This window comes from Symsagittifera roscoffensis, chromosome 3 (assembly GCF_963678635.1).
Source record: "Symsagittifera roscoffensis chromosome 3, txSymRosc1.1, whole genome shotgun sequence".
NCBI lineage: Eukaryota > Metazoa > Xenacoelomorpha > Acoela > Convolutidae > Symsagittifera > Symsagittifera roscoffensis.
Window position 1 is genome coordinate 43,253,758 of NC_087064.1, and position 10,086 is coordinate 43,263,843.

The 10,086-nt window shown below is 37.4% G+C and overlaps 1 protein-coding gene across 1 annotated transcript; it reads right to left on the reverse strand.

Annotated features, from left to right (window-relative positions):
* Positions 1–674: 674 nt before the first annotated feature.
* Positions 675–6,375, reverse strand: LOC134842008 (coiled-coil domain-containing protein 39-like). The gene is made up of 4 exons (XM_063858145.1): positions 5,819–6,375; positions 5,443–5,612; positions 3,943–4,041; positions 675–3,133 (listed from the first exon to the last, which is right to left on the reverse strand). Exons 1-4 carry the CDS (start codon positions 6,057–6,059, stop codon positions 782–784), a joined length of 2,862 nt encoding a protein of 953 aa, XP_063714215.1. The 5' UTR covers positions 6,060–6,375; the 3' UTR covers positions 675–781.
* Positions 6,376–10,086: the final 3,711 nt, after the last annotated feature.

Consider the following 10,086-nt stretch of genomic DNA (forward strand, 5'->3'; position numbering starts at 1 on the left):
CATATTAATTCTGATGAAATTTTAAGCAACTTTTGTTCTCTTCACTTTTTGTCTAATGTTAACCCAATTTGAGAAAAACGCGTTCAAAAATTCAAGTTATGTTCGTTTTGTCCGGATAATTTAAATCAGCACTATTTTTATGCTCAATATTGTTGTTGCTTGCTTTTTTCACTATTTCAAAATTTACTCAACTTTTTTTCTCAACTTACTTTTCCCCCAAACGCTTACGAAGTTTTTCAATGAGACTTTAGTACTATTAAGATTGACAAACATTGAAATTCTGGTTTGGTGAAAGCCAGGCAGGAGGCTAGCTCGCATTTCGGAAAAAATTTTATGATTTATTAAGAGAATATGCTCAGTGGTATTAATGGTATACTGCTTTGTATGTATTTGTTGATCTGAGACGAGGGAGAAAAAAAAACAAAAAAAAACAAGAAGATCAAAAAAATCACCAACTGCTTAGTTGGCCTGAATGTTTTCTCTTCTACATTCTTTTTTTATACGCTGTTCTCGTATGGAAACAAAAACCCTTATTTTGCTTTGTTTTGACCAAAACTTAAGAAGTCAGAATTTCGTAATTTTTTATTGCGATCGAACTGAAGTCTAAACTTCATGAATTTATTGCGATTGAACTGTATATCTAGTGGGATACAAAAAAAATCTAATCAAAAATCCCAAAGAAAAACTTCAATTTTACTTTTTTTGTTTAAAAATTTTGGCCTAAGTGTTATTGAATAGATCATTTCATCGAATGAGATATTTGACGTCAAATTTTTCCCAATCATCTTCTACTTCCTCCGCTGGACCGCGATGAGGTTCGACTCCCGCCCGCTCCACCCGAGGCACGACGTTGCGATCCGGCGCTACCTGTAGCCGGTCCCAGCGGTGCATCTCCAAACCCGATCTGAACTGGTTTCGGTGACACGGTTGCTTTCGGAGATGTCAGACCTCCGGATCGAGCCCCAGCGTCTGACCGAGCTGAGCTTGCTTGCGACGATGCTCGGCTGCTGGAAGCGGAACCCGGAGGAACTTCTAGTCCGGCTTGTTTGAACATGACTAGAATATCTGCTCCAGCTGCTGGCGCTGAATTGATTATGTCGCCGAGTTGCTTCATGATATTTCGGTTGAAGTCTCTCAGTTCACGAAGCTCAAAGTCTCGCTCCTCGATCGTTTGGGAGCTGGACTGTTTGCTCTGACGCAAAGACCTTGCCTCTCGTGAAACGACCTTAGTCGCTCTTTGGATTTTGTCCTGCTGTTCGATCATTTCCTGTTGAACCATCGCAAGTCGTTTCGCCTTTTCATCGTTCAGGGCGGACATCGAGTGGCTTTCATTCTGAATTCGTTCCATCGTTGCTTGCATACTTTGCAAATCATTTTGAATCTCGCGCAGTTGTCGTCTTTTGTATTTCATTTTATCTAGGGCAGCTTTTTGTTGCTGTTCCAATTTGTCCTTATCCTCGACCATTTCGCTGGTATCTTTCACAGTGTTGAAACTTTTTCGGTAAGTTTCGTTTCTCCCATTTAACAGCCGGAGCGTGTTTTCTAGCGCACGGATTTCCTTCTCGGCTTTTCGGATTTTAGCATCTAATATGTCACCTTTTCGTTGCAGCTCTTCCTTCTCTTGAGCCGCTTTGATTACGTAATAGGCTGCCGACCGTTCCTCCTCGCCCTCAGGAGGAGCCATTGACGTCATCAGAATTTCATATCGCTTACGCAACTTGTCAATCTTGGCAATTCGTTCATGCAACTCGACTGAAATGGTTTGACGTTCATCTTCGCCCGCCTTTATCTGGGACTTCAACATGTCTTGGTGAACATTTATTTCCTGCAGGCGTTCCTTCAGTGCAGTATCGATCCAAAGTCTTCTTTTTTCTAAGGTCATCACATCGTCCGCTTTCGCGTTCAGAAGATCACGCAACCTTTTGATCTCAAGTTGTAGCAGACCAACTTCGACCATTTTTTCTTGCTTGCCCTTGTGCAAACTCTTGCATGCTTTGGAAGAGGTGTCGTTATGCAGATCCAACTCGTCAATTTTTTCAGTCAAGTCCTGCTTTTCTTTATTTCCCAGTTCGTATTCCCGCTTCAGCCGTCGCATATCTTCGCCCAGTTGTTTCAATTGAGTAGAGAGCAAAGTATGTCGTTGGGTTTTCTCGTTCAATACTTCGTTTAGCTCGTCAACTTTGGCATTCAAAGCTTTCTCCTCAGCATTTGATTTAACTTCTCCTTGCATGCGCCACAGCCGTCGTTCTAGAGTTTGAATTTGAAAATCTTGGTTATAGACCAACTCTTGTTGTTTCAAAGTATCGCCGTCAAGTTTTGCGATTCGAGTAGCCAGGTTTTTGGCCGCCGTTTTAGCTCCCGAAATTTCAGCCTCAAGGTCTTTTTCCTTGTTGTTCATGCGGTACAACTCCTGTTGCTTTTTGAAGTGACCTTCGTGAAGAGCTTGAATGAACTTCGAGAGTTCACTGATGTTTTGCTCCTGTTCTTCCATCATTTTATCCATCATGTTTGCTTTTTGTTCAGCTGACAAATTGCCTTCAACTGCAACTGTCATTTTATCCTGAAGTGCTTTTCGCTCTTTTTTCAGACTTTCAATTTTTTCCGCCATTTTTTCGATTTCTTTTTTCAGAGCCGCAATTGAACTCCGCGTATTTTCCAACTGTGTGCTGGTTTTTTCAACAATGTTTTTCAGCGACTCGAGCTCGTCAGAAAAATCTTTGCGGCTTTTCTCGACTCCAGCTAATTCGTTTCGCACTCTCGCCACCATTCGGTCTTTCAAAGCTGTCTGCTTTTCTTTTTCCTCGTTGTTTTCCTGCTCCTGTTGGCTAAACTCTTCTTTTTCGCGAACAATTTGTTCGTTTTCGAAGACGTGGTTCTTAGTTTCAGCAAGTTGAATTGATAAATCGTTGATGTCCTTGTCTCGTTTTTTCATCAATTCTATCGTCTGCTCCCATTGACCAATCAGATTTTGTCGTTCCAAGTGCGCCTTTCGGAACTCTTCGGCTGTTTTATCCAGTGCAAGCTGAGAGGTGAGAGTCTCTGTTGTTTCGTTTTCAAGATTTCTTTTCTTGGCCGCCACTTCTTCCGTGAGTTTCTCGATCTTCAGAGTCGTTTCTTTGATTTTTGACTCGTCCTGCATAAGTAAACTTAAACTTTATATTAGGCCCGAAATTTTCATTAAAATAACAAAGATAGTCAGCAGGGGCGGATCTAGGATTTTCTCGAGGGGGATCTAGGATTTTTTTAGGTCGATCAAATTGAATTCCGAGCTCTCCCAAAGCACTGAAAAGACTATTCTCTGCGCCGCTTTTTGAAAATGTTGACCAAAGAATTGCGTTTTTTTGGCGCGCACTCCCCCTTCAAAATTAGTATAAATTGGCTACAAAGGCGCCTTTAGAAAATTTTTAGGGTCCGTCAGCCAAAAATGGATATCTCAAAATAGTACAAAGGGGGGACCCTTGGGGTCGGCAGGAGGTTGAATACCTGAAGGAAGGCGTCATCCCCCCCCCCCCCCCCCCACTAAATCCGCCCCTGATAGTCAGTACTGTTATTAGCAATAGTTTTCTAATGCACTGAAATCTAAAAAATAGAAAAAAAAATCAAAAAAAGTTGCCAATTTAAAAAAAGTTTCCCCCCTATTTTTTAAGCCAATGAGATAGTGACAGAGAACTGAATTAGATAGTAAGATATGAAAATAGGTAATAATAGCAAAACTAAATCAAACTGATGGGGCTTTCATTATGGGGCGGTCGGGACAATTACACTGAACAATGGTGGGAGAAGAGCTGAGACATGCATAAACGTGCGTTTCAGCATATTGGTCGGCAAACATGGTTTCAACATGAAACACAAACAAGAGATCCATTGAAAACATTATTCGAGGCATGAAAACTTTGAAAAAGAGAAATGATAAGAATGTTGAAATTGTGTAGATTTTAATACCTGCCGGGTGTACTTCTGCAGTGTCATGTAGTCCTCGTCCTTCTTTGCCGCTTCCTCCAGCCAAGCTTCTAGAGCTTGCTGGTCCCAGTTCAGCTGACCCTAGAAGCAATCAATTAATAGTGTAATTACAAAAATTGCGAAGGATAACCGGCTCTCTTCCAGTTCCCCCTTTCAAAATACTGAGTTTTAAGTTTGTTTTACGTGTTATTACGGCTAAATGCGTAACGTTACGCTGTAAATTATGAAGAAAAAATCTGTTCACAGTTGTCGATTTGCTCACCACGCCAAATATCATTGCATTATGGCAATGTTAAATAAGCTTTTCAAATTTGAATTTGAAAGGGGGGATCTGGAAAAGAACCGAATAATCTATTAGATTTAGTAGAACTGGTAAATTGCCAACGTGAGACACGGTCAGACCAAAGATAGCCTGCAGATAAAGTTCAAATATATTTGTGCTAAAAAGGCTGCTCTCCACTCCCCTCTTTGTTTCTATCCGAAAACTATATATACAAAAGCTTATTCAAAATGATATTCGGCTCTTATCCCGTTCCTTTTTATATGTAATTTAATAAGGGGCTTAGCTCTTTTCCATTTCCTTCTTCTTTCAATTTCCATTTTTCACAACTACTCTAACAGTGTCATTATTCACGGGAAAAAATCACGGTGAACAGATTTAAAATTGTGAACAGATTTGTTCGTCAAACTTTTGTTTCGTAAGATAACGCGTTTGGCGATAAATACAGAAGGTAAAAAAAGAAGGTGGAACGTGGAAATTCAGAAGGTGGAAAAAATGGAAGAGAGGGAGGCATAGGAATCTGGGAAACAAAATGAAAAAATCAGAAAAACAATCTTATCCCAAAAAAACGTAAAATGTCACGTAACTTCGAGCATTAAGAACAAATCTAATCACGATAGATTAGTTTGCTCAATATGCCAAATTTGCTCTTATTTCGTCCAGTGTAATTAGATAACGTGAATTTTCATAACAATCGAACAAATTGAACAGAATTAAGAGAATTAAGTCTGAGGGCCAAAAATGTTTTCATGGACTCTTTTTCCTCCCCCTCCCCTACCTAAAAAAAATAAAACTTTTGTTCCTTTGCGTCGGTGTCATTAGGCCATGACAAACATAATTGGTCATCATAATTACCTTTGTAGAACCACTCGTTACACGATGGTTCTACTCGTTACACTCGATGCTCGTGTGATTTGGGAAAAACATAAAAAAGGCCGTGTCATGGCTTAAATAGTCGGTAAGCCAATTTTTGTAACAATCAGACAATATGAGCGAAATCTTACTTTGTAAAATTTTGCAGGTGGGTGGGGGAGCAAGAAGAGCCGCCAAGCTTCAAAATCTTCATCGTAACCGTACGTTTAGCAAACAGGCAAAACAATTATGAAATTAGAAATTTTGAAAACTGTTTGGAGTGCAAAAAGCCGTATTTCATTTGAGTATCGGTCAACCCGAGTGCTAATATCTGCAGCAGCTCTAGTTACCTTGATGTCCTCGATGTCCTGGTTTTTTCTGAAGATGAGGTTCTCCAGACTATTCTTCTTCTCTTTCAGGTCTGCCAGACTGTCCTCCAATCTCCGGATCTCAGCCGCAATCCTTCCCTGCTCCCGTGTGGCCACATTAGTCAAGTGCTGCTCAGTTTCCGCCTCATTGCCTGAAAAACAAGCAAAAACTACATTGCCTTAAAATGCAATTCTAAGCTTTTCCCTTGTTTACTCTGACATTGTTTTTTTGAGGTTTGGATCATCAAAAATCAATTTAAATTGACCTATCGTAAGTCTTATTTTTTCTAAAGAAAATCAAAAGGGGTCTCCAAAAGTCTTCAGGTTCTTTTAAAGCGCCGGCAGTTTTCCTACTCACCTCTGGCCTGAGTGAGTGCATTGGTGTGTTGGAACTCCTGCCTCACATTCTTCATGTGCTCCTGTATGGCATATATTCTGTCCTCGTTCTCCCCCAACTCAGCCTTGAGGCGGGTGAGGAGGGAGGCCTTGGACTGGATGTCTTCTTCCAGTCGCTTGTTCTCCTCATTCGCCACTGGCACTGAGATGCCCTCGTCCCAGTCCATCTGCGACAGAATGTCACTCGCAACGCTGCTTGGCATGACTCAACGCTTCTGTTGTTGCTTTAATATTCTTGATTTTGGATGTGTAAATCTTTTTTTATAGAAGGTTTGAGAAAGTCTACCGTTGAGCTCTTTGCAATCTGTTTGTTTTCAGGAAGTTTCCAGTGATGTATAAGGCAGCCCTTGATCTGGAAGGAATCGATTAAATTGATTCAAGTTAAACTCTTAAAATATGTTGTTTTGGCTATTCAGTCTAGCTGCTGAACGTAGAGCAATGCATTTTGATTATACATTGAAAGCCTTCTTGTCGTTATTTAAAATTTGCAGGTGCTCTTGATCGTTGAAAAAAAAGATTTTATATAAAAGCACGTGCAAATTTTTCGCAGGTAGAAAACACCGAACCGAACACACGTAAAAAAAATTATTGCAACAATCAGCAAAACGATTGAATATTGGTATTAGTATTGTTACATGAGGTTCCGACTGCACTTTAAAGTCTATGGAGCAGTAATAACATGAAAAAATTAAAAGTAATAAAATAAAACAAAACTTTTTAAATTTGAGATTTTTTGAAAAAATCATCCTCCACACGCCATATAAAGTGCGAAGTGATAGATTTCGCTCCTAAAAAAATCAATTATGAAAAATAAGCTTCCTTCAACCAATTTTGAACGATTTATAAGAGGGACTAAATCTCCACCTATGCGGTAATAGCGCGAAATATATCGCGCGTCAATTGTCCCAAATTAGCCAAAACAGGTAAAATATTTTTTCAAAAGTAAGCTCAGAACAACGATACCTTCTAAATGATAGGGAAAAAAATTGTCAAAAATGGTTAGTTAAAAAGTAAATTCTTGTTTGAAGAAAAAAACCATTCATCTCAAACCTTCCAGCTGAAATATTCCGTTACTTTCGTCACGAAAGTAGGAAAAACAAGACTGCTTGCATAAGGGCAACTCTCTGAAAATTCAGACTGTCCATAAACTGGTCTTTGGTTAATGAAAAATTGACAAACTATAAAGCTTGATCTGAAAATCAAGAATCGTAATGGAAACAAAAACCATAATTAGACTGCCTCATTTGAATTTGGAACGATTTTGTGTCGTGGGATAATTCTCCAAGCGTAAATAATGCGCGTTAAGTGTTTAGCATCAAAGTATTGCAGCGGTCTTATATATACGTTAGTCTATTATTGAACCTTTCGCAGCAGTGTCTTAGAACGAAAAATCGAGTGTCAAGCGCGCCCCATCTGGGATCACGAAGTTCCATAGATTGAGCCCTTTTGAGGGAAACATCTTTGAGAATTGGTCTGAATAAAAAAGATCACCCCTATCATATAAGTTCCTTACTTCGAAAGTCGGAAAAAAGCAAAGGAGAGCAGTTTGTTCAAAAAAGGAATTGTTGAATTTTCGGCTCTTTGCACCACCTACCCTCCCACATTGTAATTTCAGCAAATGCGTGATCATATTAAATGCGTGATCACACCATGCAATGTATGAAGAAACAATTTGTTCACAAGAGATAGTGGCTCTTTTTCAATTCCCCCCTTTTGATTTTTCCTGAAATTCGATGTAGATAAAGTCTATGTAAAATGACTTTTCATGTCAAAAACTACAACAAAACGTTTCAGCGTGAACAGGTGAGCAAAACTTGAGTTCATATTTTTCATTCAAAATGCCGTTCCAAAAATTTTTTGAACAGTTTTTTTTGTAATTTTAGGAAGGAATGTGAAAATGAAAAAGTGCTTTGTTAAATTAGTCACCATGCAAATTTTCATTGCTCTTTTTTTCCCTCTACGTACTTCACAAAAGCATAAATGTTATGGTGTAACAAGGGGTTTTGTGTGAAAACTAAAATTAATTGTCATAGCCTAACTACTTCGCCTGCAAACTTTTGTAAAAAACGGAAAATAAGAACAAAAGTTTAATTATAAAAAAATTGCAGGTGGTGGGAAAAAAGCCAATCTCAATAATTACGACAAAAATTTAGTTTTCCAAACTGAGTTTTGAATGTGAAGCGGAAATTGTAAAATTAACATCGTAAAACCACTAATTACACCATAAAAAGTATGCTCGTGTGAGTTGGGAGAGGAAAAGGAAAAGAGCTAACGAAAACCTTTTCTTGTAAAATCGTGAGTCTCGTCAATCAGTCTCCGTCACCCCCACTGACATTTTTCTGCGTCTCTAATTTTTGTTTATGTGGTCCAAAAAATTCGCTGTGACTGCTTTACGCAAAAAATACTGTTTTATACAACAAAAAATGGGCTTGTGCATGGAAAGCGTGGACTTTGTTCAAGTGGTTTCTTTGTTCGTACAATCTAGAATTTTCTATTTTCACCCATTGAATCCGTTTTGTTTATGGTTTTTGCTAGATGCATGATTTTACAATTATAATAATAAAGAATTTTCCCTAAAATGAAATATTTCTTCATATCAAATGATATCTAACATCAGTGATCGATGCAAAAACAAACCGAAACAGCATATAGAATCTTAATTCGGGGAGCAAAGCGGTTTCTCCTAAAGAGCTGGATAGCTCTTCTGTTGTTACTTTTTCTTCACTGTGAATTCTCTTAACTAAAACAAACTCCAAGCCAGCAAAAATTAGCTGGAGTGCGTGGAAAAACGCTAAAAATCTGTCAAACTTTGTTGCAAAAATGTTTCCGTTTTCCCATTAAAAATCACCACAATATAATGTTCCGATAAATCAGGTTGTTTCAATTTAATGAGAGCTGATTTATGTATACGCTCTTTTCCAGTTTCGCTCCACATTTCAAGTTTTAATTGTTCTTAGTTGCCCGGGTTGACCTCCATAGACCAAAAATGCTAATCATACAATTTCATACACTTAGTCTATGGAAAAATCCTAGTCATACAATTTTCATACATTTTTAAAGTGAGTTTAATCGAATTTCAAAGGTACTTTATAGTTGTTTTGGTATCGAAATTGGTCTCTTCATAAAAAAATTCTTCATATATGGAAATTGTATGATTAGCATTTTTTTAAAAATGTTTGTGAAAAAAATGCTTTGAACAATCAATTCAACTGCTGGCAAAACATTTAAGCGTTTTTTGGGCTGCTACAACTGAAATCTTTGACTTTTTTTAATTTTGTTTTCTGAAAAAAAAAACACTAGTCATACAATTATCATATATGGAAATTATATGACTAGCATTTTTTTGATGGCGACGACAAAATTTTTTTTTTCGTTTTTTTTTCAACCGCAAACTGATTTTTTTATTCAAACAAACAATTTTTGAAAAAAAATTTTGCATGCAAACTTTAATTTTTTGTGTGTATAACGTAGTCCTGGATATACTAATATTGGATTTTTTTCCTTTTCTCTTCATTACTTTTTTCAAAAAGGCTAAAAAACTCCTCTTACTTTTGTATGACAAGTCTTTGTATGCTTTGATCAATGTCTGGTAATTTAAAAATTCAAATTTTAGAAATAATCATCTTTGAAAATTATTGCCAAAATTTAAAAATTCATTACTTTCGTTATATTATTTGTGTGAGACAGAAGTAACAATTATCAGGCTGTTTCCAATGCATTTTTAATGCGAGACGGCCAAACCTTTGGTTACTGCGTTTGAGTAATCAAGGTTTATGTCATTTGTGTTCGGTAACGAACACAACCAAAAAATTTTGAGAAATTAAAATGTAAAAAATCAAAATTTTTGGTTTATGGAAAAATGCTAGTCATACAATTTCCATATATGAAAAAATACTAGTCATAGACCTTTCATGCAATTTTTTGTACGTATGGAATTGTATCGAAAGTGTATGACTATCATGTTTCCATATATGGAAATTGTATGACTAGTATTTTTGGTCATCCCGGGTGTATTACGTGTGATTATGGCCAAATGCGTCTTGTTACGATGTAAGACATGAAGAACAAACCTGTTTCAGAAAACTAATTTGTTCATCCTGCAATAATCATGACACTATGACAACGTTGAAATATTTTTTCAAAGTTAAGTTCAAGTTTAGAGAAAAATGGAAAAAATCTATGTATGAGACGTACTGTTTTGGGCAAAATTCAACTCTTTGGATCCCAGTT